We start from the raw sequence: 19,254 nt of genomic DNA on the forward strand, positions 1-19,254 counted from the left end.
GTCTTTTCAGCTTGATATCATTGCGCCTTTTCACCTTGATAAAATGGCTACATCAACAATAGCTTGACATGCCGGTGTAGAAAATGTGAGTTTAATTGAACTTGACAGAATCCGAAACGAACATTGTGAAATAAACAAAGTGGGCACTTACCTGCATCACTGACTGTTGTGAAGAAAAATGGATACATTGTGAGTTTGGGAATACATCAAAAACGGAGCGGAACCTCATTCTACAGGATTTTTATGGTTCACTGTTAGCTAACTAGCTAAATCATTCTAATGTATCCTGGCAATATAACCAGTCTCTATGTAGACCTAACTATTAGCTAAGGTTATGTTGTCTTATGCTTCAGGTACACAAAAGAGCCAATGGGTGTGAACATCCTCGCAACAATGTTGCCAAATATCTTCAAAACAGCTGGCAGGTCGCAGATTTACCAACCACTGTCTCCGATCCACCATGATCCAGAAACTGTCAGATACCGGACTAGAGGCACGAGAAATAATGTATGTCAGTGGACACAGATTCTAAACCTTGCTTCAAAGTTACTGGATGCCAAATCTGGAAGCGGTGGAGCACTACACAGCAGCATCTTCCCCAGCTAAAAGAACGGCATCAATTTCCAGCGGGGCCAACAAACAATAACATGGGACAATTTATTTAATTTGTGCACAATGAATGGAAACATTCAGGTCAACATTAATAAATAATTGGCGAGTGTTAGTCACTCTAGAAGTGGCGCTAATGCTTGGTATTTGCATACATTTAATGTAAGCTTGCTAGCTAGCATGTGGTTAAGAATTGTCCGTACTACTTTTTCAGGCAAAGTGCATTTATGAATTGACTTATTAAAGCAACATTTTCAATTTAGATTTGTAGTTCCTTGCATTACTGTGTTGCAACCGGTTTATTAAAGCAATAAGGCACCTCGAGGGTTAGTGGTATATGGCCTATATACCACGGCTACAGGCTGTATCCAGGCACTCCGTCTTGCGTTGTGAATAACAAACCACTGTCTTGTAGAAAGTGCATTTGTTTGGTCACGTTTATGAACACATTATATAGGCTAGCTACAAGCAGGCAGAATGTGACCAAGGGTGAGAAGGGTCAGGCCTTCTTATATTTAATTTAAATTAGGCAAGTCGGTTAAGAACAAATTCTTATTATTTTCAATGACGGTCGAGGAACAGTGGGGGTTAACTGCCTTGTTCAGGGGCAGAACGGCAGATTTTCACCTTGTCAGCTTGGGGATTTGATCTTGCAACATTTCGGTTACTGGCCCAACGCTCTAACCACTAGGCTACCAGCTTCCAGTTGCCTGGAACACACCTCGACTCATCCTCATGTGGCAAGTCTAGAGCGTCTGTCTGTCTGTCGCACAAAGTCTCTCCTTACCATGAGGTCAGTGATTGACACTAGCACAGCGAGCCTTACAGGAATGGGCATTCCTAAGTGTTACAAGACCAATGAGCTTATAGGAGTAGCCTTTAGTCATGCCACCTCAAAAAGCACAAGAAAGAGGATGACATCCACCATCTCCTCGATTGTTCTGAAATCATTTCTGTAGTTAGAAACAGATAAGATCAGCATTACTGAAACATTATTTTGTCAAAATATAATTTTCTCTCTGAGAAATTAAGCAAATTGATTAGGTACTATTGTTACTGAAGATTGTATGAATGCAGTCCATTTGTTTGCAATAAATTTGCTTAATTTCTCAGAGATAATTTTATTTCAAGCAAATAATGTTTCAAGAACGCTAATCTTATCCCATATCCAATGTGAGTGAATTTAAGCCTACATGCAACCAGGCAATATACTGTTTTGAATGCCAACTGTGTGGCACTACCTAAGTGTATTGCAACTTTACATGGCAGCAATATAAATAGCCGTATATAGTCGAATAACACGATGATGATGATAAACCTCCTGCTGTTCTGAACTAAGTCAATAGAGAGTAGAATCTAAACATGTTGCCAAATCATGTCACCATCAACACTGATCAAAGGATGTGGTGCTGGATGGTAATCTGAGGGATGGTAACACCCTCAGACAAATCCCATGACAGTGTAATACTGCTGGTAGGTAGCTAGCTACCTTACCTAAAAAGAGTTCAGTTACGTAACCAGCTGCTATGGTGTGAGGGCTATGCTGTCAGCAGCCAGCTCACTAGTACTAGGCTAGATCATTTGCTTCATATAGTTAATATTGGTTAACAACCTATTGCTCATTCTGCCCTCTAATAATTAACTAAAATTAAGAAGTAATGTTGTTGCACCTCCTCTTCCAAATCCAATGAACAAATAAGAGATAAGGTGTAATGTGACCAATGGTTTTCCATCTTACAATCAAAACACAATCAATTATGCATATATGCATAGTTGTACTAGATACGTATTTATCAAATATGTTATTTAACGTAACCTGTCAAACTAACCAACCAACCCACACCCAGCAAGTTTGCAGTAATGCAGTTGCATTCACTCGTCGTTGTCACTCCTGGCTGCCTGGCAGTCACTGCACGTAAACAAACATATCCCAACAGTAATTTCAGTAACGTTAGCAAACCAGACCAAGCACACAGCCTGGGTCAAGTGTCTTGTTTGCATGTTGAAAGCAATAGTAACTTGCTATTATAACCCCTCAACAGTCAATAATTGTAAACTACTTCTAATGCTTCTGACTCCTTAGCTGACTAGCTAGCTAACAATATAGCTACATTTGACGGTAGCTGCTAGCATCTGACGACATATGATCACAGGGCAAAGACTGTCTGAACTTGGGGTAGCTAACAACATTTGGCCACCCAGTAACGACCAGCTTGTAATGCTGAATTGACGACATTAGCTAGTTACCCAGCTAGCTAGCCGTTGCCCTCATAGGCGTGTCACTGTTGGTAAACTTATGTTAGCGGGGCTAGCTGTAACGTTAGCAAGATAACGCGCTAGCTAACTTGCTGACAATGTAGATAGGTCTAGATACCGAATTAGCTACTGTAGTTGGATACCGATCTGCCTTCGTGATTTCTTTGACAAGGCAATGGGATTATTTAACGATGCATGTTGTTTATAAATACTTTCAGGTACTGTACAATCGATTGAGAAAATATCCAAGGATCTGACGCCACACTTGGGAACAAACATCAAGCTAACTTTCTCTGGCAGTTTTGCTAGCTAGCAACCAGGCGGAGAAGGAAAACATTGCCACTACGATGCACCTACCTTCTGAGAATGCTGTTGGAGGACATTCTGCTCCACGGTCATGGCCGGTTGAGAATTAAACGAAAATAGTTTCAACAAAGGTAAAAAAATATTTTTAAAAATACCTAGTTATATCCAAGTTAAATGAAATAACAGTTAATATGTCCCCCAGTTAACCAACACGATAGCGGGCGCCATGGGAAATGCAGGCATGGAAGAAAAATAAATGCAGCTGGCAAGCGATCGCTTTTCTGTTCTCGATTAGTATTGCCTTGTTGGACTGCATTTACGTCACTGATCTCGTTTTAGAATTACGTAATGAACAACTTTCAGTTCTGTATTCTTGCATACTTTCCCTTTTCATTTCTTCCTATACGAAACCAATCATTTTGGATTTAGTTTAATAACATGTCAGCTTCACTATTAAAGGTTTGAACATATTTGTGTCTTGTGTGATTACCAATGACTATGAATAAGGGTAATAATGTGGGTTATATAATATAATAACTATTTTTCCCAAAGAGAGAAAGACAGCCTTGATACAATGTGTGTATTTTCTAGATGACACTTTAATGCCTTAAATGTGTGGTGTAAGGTTAGGGCCCAACTCAGTCCATTTCTAATAGCAATGTATTAACAATTAAACAGAACCCACATTAAATATATTTGCAAATCACACAAAAAATGTAGTTAACAAAATCATGTAACATGTTTATTATATTCATTTTCATGAAGAAAATAGTATCTCCCTTCAGTTGGTAGTGTCATACTTTTCCACTGGTTCTTCAGTGTTCCCAATCTTGGTGGAGGGCTTTGAATGAAGTTTGAGGTTATCAGCAAGTAGGAATGGGTTATTAAGGTGGCAACTCTGAAAAGCACATCACAAAGGAGAGGAGAGAGAGGAGAGAGAAGGAGAATTGGCTACCGGTGCTTGCAGACTACTGCATATAGCTATCTATTCAAACAGTAGGGCTTTTGAGACACTGAGTGGGCTGAGCTGTGTGGTAAGCCTCCTCCTCCTGTTCAGAGTGATGCTGTGACCTGAGTGGGATGAAAGTGCTGAAAGTGCTGTACTTCTACATAACAGAGAACATGTAGCCCTGCCAGATACATGACCATAGGATCAACTTATTTATTAATTACAATGATAAGAATTGCTGACTAGAATTTCTCTTTCTTTCTCTTTGTGTAATGTAGCACATATTGTTATGGTCTATATGTATGGTGGAAAAATATACAAATGCATGATGGTTTCTGGATAGCCCAGAGGAAATATACTAGAGGGTTTACCTGAGGGGCACATTTAGGGCTTGGTGCAGGTTTGTCTGAGCTTTGGATGGAGAAGTCAGAGGAGAATCGGGAATGCTGAAGCACGGCTGCCATTTCTGCATCCACGGTTACCTCTATGTCTGTCTGTAGGGATCAAGCAGAAACACAAAACACAGCTCTTCAGAGGCAAAACGCAGGTCCAGAAAGGGAGAAGAGGAATACTTGCCAGCTTTTTAATAGGGGAATAGGTTTGGTGACAAATTACTTGGACACACCTCAAAATAATGATACATGTCAAACTTGAGTAGGTCGGGATGGTCAGGGACCGTTCCTTTGTAAGCCACAACTGCGTCGCTCTGCTTTCTATTTTTGGGCAACTTGAAGAGGCGGTAAGTTGCAGAGGTGTGTGTGATGCCACCTGTGGGGAACAAGAAAACTGATAGTTGGTAATGGAAGTGGTTGAAATTAAACAATATATTCATTTCTTCTCACCCAATCATGTTTCAGAATAATGCTCAAGAGAGACGGTAACAGAGAACGGAACTGTTGAACCTTGCTAGACATTGAAGTCTACCTTCATCTCATTGTCCTATTCATGAGATCATTGAGAGGCAGACATGAATGTGCCATCTTACTTGCTTTCTTCTGTAGCTCACTATTGTGGACTATGATGTGGCTTGCAGTGAGAAGGTATGGAGTACTAAAGCCCACCTCGTGCACTAGAGAGATCAGGTCTCGCCAGTAGAGGGCACCACTCAAGCCTTCACCTGTCACAACACAGAAAACATGACATTAGATGAACAATTCCCAACCAACTCAAACCCCCCTCCACTGCTATGTTGTTGATATTTTAATGTATCTAGAACAGTGTGTTATTGGGTCTCGCATTGGCTCAACATCATTATTCCTGTCAGATAGCATACATTCAACTTTTAACTCTGTCAGCTGTCACAAAGCAAGCATTCTTACCCCACAGAACAGGGTCTTGTTTCAAATGTTCCGGAACAGCCTTGCTGGAATATATGTCACTAAAGTAAAGTTCCCCACCCTCCTGTAAATACATAGGATTTGACATGAATTAAACATTTTACAATCTATAAAACCTATCAGAGTTCTGACAAGAAGGCTCAAGAGACAATCAAAATACTATATTGTTGTATGAAGATCATGTGATATACTATGAGGGAATAGTTTTATTATTTTATTTTGGTCATTTATTTTGGTGCTAATCTTTACAAAAATAAATGTTTTACAATGTTGTAGGTGAAGGTAAATCAAACCACATCCTCATAAGTAAATGTTCATTGTTTCTCCAGCAGACGGCAATAAAGTATCAGCAGATGGCAATAGAGTATCTGATTTCACACTGCGTGTTGCATAACGATAGGTTCACATACTGACAAAGATAAATGAGGAAAAGCAAATGATTCATGAAAATGATGCCACTTTGTAAATCAAGTAGCTTTTAAAATCACATAGTCTTGTTTCCAATTTTCAGCATTGCTACTTAATCAATATTTTATATATTTATGTGAGGCATGCAGCATGCTGCTGAGGTATTGGCTGACCACCAGAGAGTGTGAAGGTTACCTTGAGCACTCTGAAAGCCTCCCTGAGAACCGGCTTCTTGTCAGGACACAGACACATGGCACAGTTTGACCTACAGACAGACAGACAGACAGGCAGGAAGACGGCAGAGACATCAGTTAGTCAGGGTATTTGGGAACCGATCAGGTCACCAATCAGGGAACAAATTGATAAATCAATCTGTGAACCAATCAGTGAATAAATGGTAAATAGATAAGCCATTTTCCCTTAACAGACTATTAGCTCAAAGGAGATGGAGAGGAGGGATTGTCATTGGAAATGTGTTGTGTGGGATTTTCTTCAGTAAGACACTCACTCGAAAAGATCCCCAGCAGAAAGCAAGCCTAAGGGTGTTGAAGGAAGGAACAGCTTTACTCACACCAGAACATCCAGCGAACCACTCTGTATTCCCGTCTCATTCAGTTTCTCTATGTAACCCTGCACAAATATGGTGTTGGGCTTCTCGTAGCCATACTTCTGCTGGTGGTACTGGACATATTTGCGTGATGCCAGGATCTGGGTTTAGGATACATAGTATGAAAATCACTTGTGATCCACAGTTTTATTTGTGATAAGATATTAGGTAGGGAATTCCCACAAAATATATTGTGCGGCACGGTAAGCCTACCAGTTCTGCTGTCATGTCAATGCCGATGACATGACCGCTCTGGCCCACTAGTTTACTGAGAATGAAGCAGTCTCTGCCAGAGCCACTGCCCAGATCCAGCACCTTACAGCCCTGTAGCTTCTCAGGAACAACCAGCCCACAACCAGAGTATCTGCAGAACAGCACAGTAGCACCCATGACAGTAGATACTAATGCATTGAGAGTGACCAATGCTGGTGCAATGCAAATATAGTATTGATGCTTTTCACATAGACAAACAGTGAATTAGATGTTATTGATTTAGCCTGTTATCAGTTACAACATGTTTATTATTAGGAACACAACAATATAACAATATGGGGTTATAAACCAGAGAGACTTAGCATACTTTTTGCAGACCGAGGGGTGGACTAGTCGAAGTGCATCAAAAGTGCTCTGGGGTATTGGGGTGGATGGTGACATGCATGATGCACTGGTCTTTAGATTACCATGTATCTCCAGGCGAGAGCCATAGTATCTCTGCAGTGAGGAGGATTATAGTAGTTCAAATAAATATGATTCAGACATTTAACATCAGATACAGTGACAAAAATCTGTTAAATAACAGCACGGTATGCTAGTGAGGGAAAATATATACCTGAACAAGTTCATGATATTCCAAGGTTTCCATTTTTTAGGCTGATTATAGCTGGTTTCACATCAATTGTTGCCAAGAAAACAAACACTTTTTTGTTCAAAACACAAAACTGATAGGCTGAGAACACTGAAACATTCACATACCAGAAGACAGTTGGGCGGATTTGCTATTACTGTGTAACAGAGATACTACTAGTGTAAGGTGTAAGCACACCTTGAATTTATTGTAATCCCTGCTGATTTTACTTTACATAATTATTTTTTCATACAATGTTTTAGCTGGTAATAGGACTGACCGAAATGACAGAGCTTACCTGGCTAGAAAGATCGCTTCACAGTTGATGTTCCCTTTCCCCTCTCTGCATTTATTGAGATCTAAGAGCAAGGTGAGTATTGATTTTATGACAACTGATTGGTCTAGTTAAAGCCAGCTGAGTTTGGAAAAAGGGCATCCAGCAGAGGCCTATGTCCTGTAAAATCCATCCAAACTTGATAGTACCAGATTTTGATGATTTGTTGAGGCCAAGTTCACTTACCCCCACTTCATGCAACAAACTACAATTGTTTTTCAGTTGTATTCATGTTTTTCATGAATGTATTCCTTAATGTGTTCTTTATGATTTTAACTGTCAATTGTCCAGGCACTTTCTTTGTACTGTACTGAACATTGTTTTTTGAGTCACATATAGCAAATGTTTTCCTCTATCTCCTCATGTCCCACACAGAGTTTGTGTCATCTCTGACTGCACATCTTTCACAGTTCAAAGCATAATAACATAAATATGCAAGCTATGTGAGTTGGAGATGTCTCAAAATCCCCTCTGAAATCAGATGCAGTAAGTAATGTTGAGCCTCTGTCTCTCCCCTCAACCCATGGAACTGCAGGTCAGAAACCAGTCAACAACAGAGTTAAATGTTGCATGTTTCCCCTAAATGGCCATTGGACTCCACTGGCACAAAGTTTACATCTCAATCTGGTCTCAGCAAGACCAGCTGACACTGAACTGCCCTTTCTCATTCGACTGGGGTTTTTGAGAAATGTTTACTTGGAAAGTTCATGGCCACAGTGTCATCATATGTGGTGGAACTGCACAGACAATCACAATTAAACTGTTTCTTTAAAATAATGTTATTTGAGAATTGAAAATGGGGTTAAATTGGTCAAATCAATTTTAATCATTGTTGTTGTTGTTTTTTAATTGTTTGATTTGGCTAATGGGGACATAGTCACAATTGAGAACTGTGCAGTTTCAGTTCTAGCCAATGTTGAACTTTACTGCTCAGCGTGAAATTTGGCCTAGGTAATTGCGAATAACCAAAACAATCTTTAGGCATTTTGTAGGAATACTGTATACTCACCTCGAAGGGCAGAAATATTAGTAAAAGGTTTTGTTTAAGGATAGTGGGGGAAAGGATTATATGTGAGTACTTTCCTGGGAGGAAGACATTAACAGACAGGAGATTGACACCACTAGCTCTCCCCAGCCAGTTTGTAAAACATTTACCCTTGTGCTTGTCTGACATTGCAGACGTCAGCCATGCTCTTTCATTGTCAGCCAAGATCCCTCAAATGGACAGGCAGGCAGGCTGCTGCACTGAAGCTCTGACTGCAGAGAGACACTCTTAGGGATCATTAATATTTCACTCACTCTGTTTACATGTATTCACTTGACCATCAATATGCAGGCTATACAAAATTTGTTATTTTTTTAACCTTATCAATAATTTAGAGCACACATTTAAACCAAACATATATTTCTTTGTGATTACTGATCAATTAAATTTGTGTACTTATGTATTTTATATCGGGTTTTTTTGTGGTTTGGTTTTCATATAAGATCTTGGGCATCCGACCTCACCTGCAAACCATTTTATTTGTTTATTTTTTATCTGTATTTTTGTCTCTCACTTGTTTATTTGCTGCAAAAAAAAATATTTAAAATAAATGAATAAATGTGAACCCTGTGCGTCTTTGAGACAGGTTTCCTTGACACAGTAAACAGTGTCTTAGTAAACAGAACAGTTATCCATTAGCTCTAATAGACCATCATATTTTCAGTCCATTCTATATTAACCTATTGAATTGTAACTATCACTAGAACCATGGAAATCATCTTAAAGCGCCATTCCACACATCAAGATAATTACTCATTTATGACATGTAATAATTACCAAAACATTTATGTTCACCCACAGAGAGGTCTGGGGAGCAGAGAAAGTCAAAGGTCAAAAGGCTATCAGGTGTGATTAAAAGAAAGAACTGAAATCATGCTGCCAGTTGTTATATTTACGGAGGCCCTTTGAAGAATGGAATTGTGAAGCGGAGGGGGGCCCGGCTCACAGCTGCGGGGCAACACTTGATCCTGGGCTGCCAAGAGACAGAGGGCGGTCAGGCTGAGAGGAGGTTCAGAGGTTATGACCTTTGGGGGTTAAGGCTCCAGACTTCACAAGAGGTACATCTTCAAAAGCTAAGGCCCCATTGGGGAAACAGGTTAGGGCAGGAAAATTAACAAATGTGACCTCTTTCTCTAAGAACAAGGATTTTCCTGCCCCGGTGAGTTTATTCTATTTTTTATTAGATTTTATGTTGGTTCTCTTCAAGTTTTACTTTTACTTTCAAATTTCATCCATTCATTGAAGTATTAAAACCATCTAATTTCAAAGAGCTAATCTATTGTATCAAATAAAAAATGCTTTAAGGCTTCTTAGTATGTTTACTCTTTTTTAAAACTATTTTACTTCTAATTGTGAAGTTCTCATCAGGACAAGGAGCGGCTGACACACCTCTTTCAAAGGAGGTCACATTATCCATAAAATGTTAATTGCACTCCACCTTAGGGAGGTGTTGTGTGTGTTTACAGTACATAACACGACAGGTCAAACCATGTGCTCAAAGATCAAATACTAGTATAAGCAGGGATGACTGAACATCTGTGGAGGGATGCATTAGAACAATCACCATGACAACTAAAGACAAGTGTTGACAGTGCATGGCCCCCATGTGAGTAAACAAAAGGATTTGATAAAAATAGGACAGAAAATAAAAACAACAGTTTCAATGACCATCATCCCAATAAAAGTTGTTTAAAAAAAAACTTTGGTACATTTGAATTACCCTCATTAGTGGAAGGATCTGCAGATTCTTGACAAACTTTAGAATTTCAAGTGAACAATGCTACCAGTGTCGGATGACATGTGACAAATCGTATTATTGTGATTATTTTCACGCTTCTGATTGACTCTGATTGTGACGTCAAAGCGTGAAAAAGCTCACAGCTTTAGAATTTTCACAGGTCAGTTATTTGCTTGCACTTCTGCTTCAATTCTGTTTCTAGGTTATCTGTGTTTCTTAGGTGGATAACGTCAGTGCCTGATTGAAATTGACCCTTCAAACGTGGATAAAAAAGTAATGATCCCTTTTAAAATATATTATTGATTGTTTTGCGCTTCTATGGGGGCACAAAACAACTGGGTGGAATGGCAAGAGTTGCTGTAGCTGTTTATGCGTCAGCATAGTGATTTAGCAGCAAGCCTGTTAGCAAGGTGTGAACACTGACTCTGTAGATCGCTGTAACGGCGTTCTTCGTTTGTAGAAAGAGAGTCGGATCGAAATGCAGCGTGGTGGTTACTCATGACTTTAATGACAAAAGCGACACATGAAATAACTATACAAATACAAAACAACAAACGGAACGTGAAACCTAATTACAGCCTATCTGGTGAAACTACACAGAGACAGGAACAATCACCCACGAAATACACAGTGAAACCCCGGCTACCTAAATACGGTTCCCAATCAGAGACAACGAGAATCACCTGACTCTGATTGAGAACCACCTCAAGGCAGCCAAGCCTATACAACACCCCTACTCAGCCGCGATCGCAAATACTACAAACCCCAATACGAAAATACAATAACCCCATGTCACACCCTGGCCTGAACAAATAATTAAAGAAAACACAAAATACTAAGACCAAGGCGTGACAATGGCTGAGCATGTGGCTGCGGATCTCTTTCCTCTCACTTCCCTCAGCCACATCTCCACTATCAGTTACTTTGATTTTACATTGTTCAAATATGTTATATTGATCAGGGGTGTCATGCATCCCAAAAATCAGAGGGGGCACAAAAGTATTTAGTCAGCCACCAATTGTGCAAGTTCTCCCACTTAAACAGATGAGAGAGGCCTGTAATTTTCATCATAGGTACACTTCAACTATGACAGACAAAATGAGGGGAAAAATCCAGAAAATCACATTGTAGGATTTTTAATGAATTTATTTGCAAATTATGGTGGAAAATAAGTATTGGTGGCTGACAAAATACTTTTTTGCCCCACTGTATGTAAAGATGGTTCGGAGGGGCCCCGTCGGGTAGTTGGAGAATAAAGCATTTTTCAAACATCTGAAACTGTTTATTTCCTGCTATCTAGAGCCATAATCATTATGCTTCATTCTATGACAAAAATATGTTATTGTTCTACATATCTAAGCATACGTCTTGAGCTATCTTTATCCTCCTGACTTTTGTTAAGAATCTAGCCAACCCTCTCTGCATCTATGCTAAAATCAGGGTAAAATATTATTCAGTACATTTAGCAATTTCTTGCTCTTCTAAAGTCAACCAAACATTAGACAAGCTAACTACTCTAACTTGATTGATAGCCTGAAATGGCTTCTTTGTAGCTGACTATGAGGTTGGGAGACTGGAAACCTACCTCGGCTAGCTAAAGCCAAGTTCATAAAATTGCTAGGTGGCTACAGAGAAACAACAGCCAATTGTTTTTTGCATATATATATATATATATATATTAACATGACAAATCTGAGGGGGCATGTTCCCCTGTGCCGCCTGTTGGCATGATGCCTCTGATCTTGATAACCAAATGTATTGAGCTAGCAAGCTGCCATTGTGTGCATCACATGACTCGCTAGCTATATGACCACATCTAGCCCCAATGTTCCTTATGCAGTTTAATTTAGATTATTAGGATCCCCCTTAGCTACTGAAAATGCAGCAGCTACTCTTCTTGGGGTCCACATAGAACATAATAATATATGAAAAAGTATTATTGTTATATGCAGTACAGTTCAATTTGATCTTTAGAAAAAGGAGGGATGCTTTTTAAATATTTTTTAAAGCTAAATTAGATTTTTTTCCCCAAGTAAACTCTAGTGGTTGATGACATGGCTCTGTACATAACTGAGTGATGCATTAAATGTTTTTCTGGTTTGGGTACAGTGAAGAAACCCATAATGGCATGTCTGGTGGGGTACGTACAGTTGAAGTCGGAAGTTTACATACACCTTAGCCAAATACATTTCAACTCAGTTTTTCACAATTTCTGACATTTAATCCGAGTAAACATTCCCTGTCTTAGGTCAGTTAGGATCACCACTTTATTTTAATTATGTGAAATGTCAGAATAATAGTAGAGAAAATGATTTATTTCAGCTTTTATTTCTTTCATCACATTCCTAGTGGGTCAGAAGTTTACATACACTCAATTAGTATTTGGTAGCATTGCCTTTAAGTTGTTTAACCTGGGTCAAACGTTTCTGGTAGCCTTCCACAAGCTTCCCACAATAAGTTGGGTGAATTTTGGCCCATTCATCCTGACAGAGCTGGTGTCAGGTTTGTAGGCCTCCTTTCTCGCACACACTTTTTCATTCTGCCCACAAATTTTCTATAGGATTGAGGTCAGGGCTTTGTAATGGCCACTCAAATACCTTGACTTTGTTGTCCTGATGCCATTTTGCCACAACTTTGAAAGTGTGCTTGGGGTCATTGTCCATTTGGAAGACCCATTTGCAACCAAGCTTTAACTTCCTGACTGATGTCTTGTAATGTTGCTTCAATACATCCACGTAATTGTCCTACCTCATGATGACATCTATTTTGTGAAGTGCACCAGTCCCTCCTACAGCAAAGCACCTCCACAACATGATAATGTTCTATTTTTGTTTCATCAGACCAGAGAACCTTTCTCCAAAAAGTACAATCTTTGTCCCCATGTGCAGTTGCAAACTGTAGTCTGGCTTTTTTATGGTGGTTTTGGAGCAGTGGCTTCTTCCTTGCTGAGCGGCATTTCAGGTTATGTCGATATAGGACTAGTTTTACTGTAGATATAGATACTTTTGTACCCTTTTTCTCCAGCATCTTCACAAGGTCCTTTGCTGTTGTTCTGGGAGACAGAATGCCTCTCTTTCCTGAGCGGTATGATGACTGCGAGGTCCCAACTACCTTTTACACACAAGTGCAAAGGAATGAATAAGAATATGTACATATAAATAAATGGATGAGCGATGACCGAACGACATAGGCAAGATGCAGTAGATGGTAAAGAGTACAGTATATACATATGAGATGAGTAATGTAGGGTATGTAAACGTTATATAAAGTGCCATTGTTTAAAGTGACTAGTAGTACATTTATTACATCAAATATTGTATTATTAAAGTGGCTACAGATTTGAGCCAGTATGTACTGACCTCGCCTTCTGGATGAACAGGCAGTGGCTTGGGTGGTTGTTGTTCTTGATGATCTTTTTGGCCTTCCTGTGACATCAGGTGGTGTAGGTGTCCTGGAGGGCAGGTAGTTTGCCTCCAGTGATGCATTGTGCAGACCTCACTACCCTCTGGAGAGCCTTACCGTTGTGGGTGGAGCAGTTGCCGTAACAGGCGGTGATAGAGCCCGACAGGAGTGTTTTTGGTGACAAGCCAAATTTATTCAGCCTACTGAGGATGATGAGGCACTTTTCACCCTACCACTGTAGTGTCGTCTGCAAACTTGATGATTGAGTTGGAGGCGTGCATGGCCACACAGTCATGGGTGAACAGGGAGTACAGGAGAGGGCTGAGAATGCACCCTTGTGGGGCCCCAGTGTTGAGGATCAGCGGGGTGGAGATACTGTTCCTCTTGTCCAGATGGGTTAGGGCAGTGTGCAGTGTGCAGTGTGATTGTGATTGCGTCGTCTGTGGACCTATTGGGGCGGTAAGCAAATTGGAGTGGGTCTAGGGTGTCAGGTAGGGTGGAGGTTATATGATCCTTGACTAGTCTCTCAAAGCATTTCATGATGACGGAAGTGAGTGCTACGGGGTGATAGTCATTTAGCTCAGTTACTTTGGCTTTCTTGGGAACAGGAACAATGCTGGCCCTCTTGAAGCATGTGGGAACAGCAGGCCAGTATAGGGATTGATTGAATATGTCCAGAAACACACCAGCCAGCTGTTCTGTGCATGCTCTGAGGATGTGGCTAGGGATGCCGTCTGGGACGGCAGCCCCGCGAGGGTTAACACGTTTAAATGTTTTACTCACATCGGCTGTGGCGAAGGAGAGCCTTTAGGTTTTAGTAGCGGACTGTGTCAGTGGCACTGTATTGTCCTCAAAGCGAGCAAAGAAGTTTGTCTGGTTTTCTTTTTGTAGTCCGTAATTGACTGTAGACCCTGCCACATACCTCTTGTATCTGAGCCGTTTAATTGCGACTCTACCTTGTCTCCATACTAACGCTTAACTTGTTTGATTGCCTTGCGGAGGAAATAGCTACACTCTTTGTATTCGGTCATGTTTCCGGTCGCCTTGCCCTGAATAAAAGCAGTGGTTCGCGCTTTCAGTTTTGCACGAATGCTGCCATCAATCCACGCTTTCTTATTGGGGAAGGTTTAAATTGTCGCCGTGGGTACAACATTACCGATGCACTTGCAAACAAACTCGCTCACCGAATCAGCGTATACATCAATGTTGTTGTTCGACACTATCCAAAACATATCCCAGTCCACGTGATCGAAGCAATCTTGAAGCATGGAATCAGATTGGTCGGACCAGCGTTGAACAGACCTGAGCACGGGCGTTTCCTGTTTTAGTTTCTGTCTATAGGCTGGGAGAAATAGGCTTGGAGTCGTGGTCAGATTTGACAAAAGGAAGGCGAGGGAGGGCTTTGTATGCGTTTCAGAATTTAGAGTAACAATGATCCAGAATTTTGCCAGCCCGGGTCACGCATTCGATATGCTGATAGTTTAGGGAGCCTTATTTTCAGATTAGCCTTGTTAAAATCCCCAGCTACAATGATTGCAGCCTCAGGATATGTGGTTTCCAGGTTACATAGAGTCCAATGAAGTTCTATAGATAAAAATAAAAAATACATTAAAAATTGTTTCCTCAGAACGCAAAGTGAGGTGGCCATCTCTGTCGGCGCTGGAAGTAGAGCAAAGAGGCACTGATTTTGAAGGTAGGCCTTGAAATACATCCACAGGTACACCTCCAACTGACTCAAATTATGTCAATTAACCTTACAGAAGCTTCTAAAGCCATGACATCATTTTTGGGAATTTTCCAAGATGGTTAAAATCACAGTCAACTTAGTGTATGTAAACTTCTGACCCACTGGAATTGTGATACAGTGAATTATAAGTGAAATAATCTCTCTGTAAACAATTATTGGAAAAATGACTTGTGTCATGCACAAAATAGATGTCCTAACCGACTTGCCAAAACTGTAGTTTGCTTGGTTGAAAACCTAGTTTTAATGACTCTAAACTTGCGACTTCAACTGTATGTCTGTTTGAAGTCTATGTAAATAGACTTACAAGTGGTTAGGAATTTTCAACACACAAATGTTTGGGACCCCAAAAGCTTGGTTCCAGTGATGTACTGGGCCATACACACTACCCTCTGTTGCTCTTCATGGTCAAATGCTGATCAATTGCCATACCAGGAGGTGATGCAACCGGTCAGGATGCTCTCGATGGTGCAGCTGTAGAACCTTTTGAGGATCTAGGGACCCATGCCAAATCTTTTCAGTCTCCTGAGGGGGAAAAGGTGTTGTCGTGCCCTCTTCACAACTGTCTTGGTGTGTTTGGACCATGATAGTTTGTTGGTGATGTGGACACCAAGGAACTTAAAACTCGACCCACTCCACTACAGCCCCATTGATGTTAATGGGGGCCTGTTCAGCCCGCCTTTTCCTGTAGTCCATGATCAGCTCCTTTGTCTTGCTCATATTGAAGATGTTGTTGTCCTGGCACCACACTGCCAGGTCTTTGACCTCCTCCCTATAGACTGTGTCATCGTTGTCGGTAATCAGGCCTACCACCGCTGTGTCATCAACAAACGTAATGATTGTGTTGGAGTCGTTTTTGGCCACACAGTCGTGGGTGAACAGGGAGTACAGGAAGGCCCCAATGTTGAGGATCAGTGTGGCAGACTGTTCTTACCACCTTGGGGCCTGTCAGGAAGTCCAGGATCCAGTTGCAGGGGGAGGTGTTTAGTACCAGGGTCCCAGGGTCCTTAGCTTAGTGATGAGCTTTGGGGGCACTATGTTGTTGAACTCTGAGCTGTAGTCAATAAATAGCATTCTCACATAGGTGTTCCTTTTGTCCAGGTGGGAAAGGGCAGTGTGGAGTGCGATTGAAATTGCGTCATCTGTGGATCTGTTGGGGCGGTATGCGAAGTGGAGTGGTTCCAGGGTATCTGGGATGATGCTGTTGATGTGAGCCATGACCAGCCTTTCAAAGAACTTCATGGCTACCGACGTGAGTGTTATGTGGGCGGTAATCATTTTGGCAGGTTACCTTTGCTCCCTTGAGCACAGGTACTATGGTGGTCTGCTTGAAACATGTAAGTAATACAGAATCGGTCATGGAGAGGTTGAAAATGTCAGTGAAAACACTTGCCAGTTTGTCCGTGCATGCTTTGTGTACACGTTCTGGTAATCCGTCTGGCCCCGCAGGTTTGTGAATGTTGGCCTGTTTAATGGTCTTGCTCACATCGGCTACGGAGATCTTGATCACACAGTTGTCTGGAACAGCTGGTGCTCTCATGCATGCTTCAGTGTTGCTTGCCTTGAAGCGAGCATAAAAGCATTTAGCTCATCTGGTAGGCTCGCGTCACTGGGCAGCTCACAGCTGGGTGTCTCTTTGTAGTCTGTAATAGTTTTCAAGCCCTGCCACATCCAACGAGCATCAGAGCTGGTGTAGTAGGATTCAATATCAAACCTGTTGTAACGCTCCAGGTGTCGTGGGTGTGGAGTCAGACGCAGGAAACAGAGAGTGCGAGGCTGTGTTATTTAATGTCCAAAAAATGCAACACAGGGTGCTCACAACCAAAATATATGACCAGGAACAAACACGCTCCTCTACTGTTATGCTGGTGAATGAGGACCCAAAAGCGACTTAACGAGTCTTTATTCCAGTATATGACAAAAGTAATAATCCTGGAAAAATCAAGAAGAAAACAAAACAGGAAAAAACTTAAATCCACTCGTAGTAACGAGGACAGACTGGATACTCGACCATTGACAGCAGGTTGCTTCGGGAAGGCACCGACCGTAGCAGACTAAGACACCTGCTCACACGCAGCATCTGAAGGAGACAAAACACGACAGGGCGAGACAAGGACACAGAACAGCGAACATCATACAAGGATCCGACAAGGACAGAAGCGGAAAACAAGGGGAGAAATAGGGACTCTAATCAGAGGGCAAAATAGGGGACAGGTGTGAAAAGAGTAAATGAGTGAGTTAGGAGAATGAGGAACAGCTGGGAGCAGGAACGGAACGATAGAGAGAAGAGAGAGAGGGAGGGGGAGAGAGAGGGATAGAAAAAGGGAACGAACCTAATAAGACCAGCAGGGGGAAACGAACAGAAGGGGAAGCACAAGGACAAGACAATATATGACAAAACATGACAGTACCCCCCCCCACTCACCGAGCGCCTCCTGGCGCACTCGAGGAGGAATCCTGGCGGCAAGGGAGGAAATCATCAATCAGCGAACGGTCCAGCACGTCCCGAGATGGAACCCAACTCCTCTCCTCAGGACCGTAACCCTCCCAATCCACTAAGTACTGGTGACCACGTCCCCGAGAACGCATGTCCATGATCCTACGTACCTTGTAAATAGGTGCGCCCTCGACAAGGACGGGGGGGGGAGACGAACGGGGGCGCGACGAACGGGGGCGCGAAGAAAGGGCTTGACACAGGAGACATGGAAGACTGGATGGACGCGACGAAGATGTCGCGGAAGAAGCAGTCGCACAGCGACAGGATTGACGACCTGGGAGACACGGAACGGACCAATGAACCGCGGAGTCAACTTACGAGAAGCTGTCGTAAGGGGAAGGTTACGAGTGGAAAGCCACACTCTCTGGCCGCAACAATACCTAGGACTCTTAATCCTACGTTTATTGGCGGCTCTCACAGTCTGCGCCCTGTAACGGCAAAGTGCAGACCTCACCCTCCTCCAGGTGCGCTCACAACGTTGGACAAACGCCTGAGCGGAGGGAACGCTGGACTCGGCGAGCTGGGACGAGAACAGAGGAGGCTGGTAACCCAGACTACTCTGAAACGGAGATAGCCCGGTAGCAGACGAAGGAAGCGAGTTGTGAGCGTATTCTGCCCAGGGGAGCTGTTCTGCCCCAGACGCAGGGTTTCTAAAAGAAAGGCTGCGTAATATGCGACCAATCGTCTGATTGGCCCTTTCTGCTTGACCGTTAGACTGGGGATGAAAACCGGAAGAGAGACTGACGGAAGCACCAATCAAACGACAGAACTCCCTTCAAAACTGTGACGTGAATTGCGGACCTCTGTCTGAAACGGCGTCTAACGGGAGGCCATGAATTCTGAACACATTCTCAATGATGATTTGTGCCGTCTCCTTAGCGGAAGGAAGCTTAGCGAGGGGAATGAAATGTGCCGCCTTAGAGAACCTATCGACAACCGTAAGAATCACAGTCTTCCCCGCAGACGAAGGCAGACCGGTAATTAAGTCTAAGGCGATGTGAGACCATGGTCGAGAAGGAATGGGAAGCGGTCTGAGACGACCGGCAGGAGGAGAGTTACCTGACTTAGTCTGCGCGCAGTCCGAACAAGCAGCCACGAAACGGCGCGTGTCACGCTCCTGAGTAGGCCACCAAAACCGCTGGCAGATAGAAGCAAGTGTACCTCGAACGCCGGGATGG

At 42.2% G+C, this 19,254-nt stretch overlaps 2 protein-coding genes across 12 annotated transcripts in view; both read right to left on the reverse strand.

Moving 5' to 3' along the window:
* Positions 1 to 3,453, reverse strand: part of LOC123998730 (ubiquitin carboxyl-terminal hydrolase 25-like) — a 56,940-nt gene extending 53,487 nt beyond the window's left edge. For 3 of the 9 annotated variants that reach the window (XM_046303834.1, XM_046303832.1, XM_046303831.1), the window contains exon 1: positions 3,223 to 3,453. In XM_046303834.1, the coding sequence (XP_046159790.1) occupies positions 3,223 to 3,264 (42 nt within the window). In that variant the 5' untranslated portion in view covers positions 3,265 to 3,453. The remainder of the gene's footprint in view (positions 1 to 3,222) is intronic. The other 6 variants (XM_046303840.1, XM_046303837.1, XM_046303836.1 and 3 more) reach the window with 3 other exon arrangements.
* Positions 3,454 to 3,886: 433 nt separating this feature from the next.
* Positions 3,887 to 7,715, reverse strand: LOC124000516 (arsenite methyltransferase-like). Of its 3 annotated transcripts, none has more exons than XM_046306926.1 (11): positions 7,615 to 7,703; positions 7,302 to 7,352; positions 7,053 to 7,183; positions 6,686 to 6,836; positions 6,437 to 6,573; positions 6,061 to 6,130; positions 5,440 to 5,521; positions 5,106 to 5,237; positions 4,746 to 4,888; positions 4,492 to 4,614; positions 3,887 to 4,069 (listed from the first exon to the last, which is right to left on the reverse strand). In XM_046306926.1, the coding sequence occupies exons 2-11, from the start codon at positions 7,332 to 7,334 to the stop codon at positions 3,953 to 3,955; spliced, it is 1,119 nt and encodes a 372-aa protein (XP_046162882.1). In that variant the 5' UTR covers positions 7,335 to 7,352; positions 7,615 to 7,703; the 3' UTR covers positions 3,887 to 3,952. The 3 variants fall into 3 exon arrangements, with proteins under 3 accessions (XP_046162882.1, XP_046162884.1, XP_046162883.1); XM_046306928.1 differs by having other exon boundaries at positions 3,887 to 4,242; XM_046306927.1 differs by lacking the exon at positions 7,302 to 7,352 and having other exon boundaries at positions 7,615 to 7,715.
* Between the last annotated feature and the right edge of the window lie 11,539 nt (positions 7,716 to 19,254).

Source organism: Oncorhynchus gorbuscha, linkage group LG16 (assembly GCF_021184085.1).
Source record: "Oncorhynchus gorbuscha isolate QuinsamMale2020 ecotype Even-year linkage group LG16, OgorEven_v1.0, whole genome shotgun sequence".
Classification (NCBI taxonomy): Eukaryota; Metazoa; Chordata; class Actinopteri; order Salmoniformes; family Salmonidae; genus Oncorhynchus; species Oncorhynchus gorbuscha.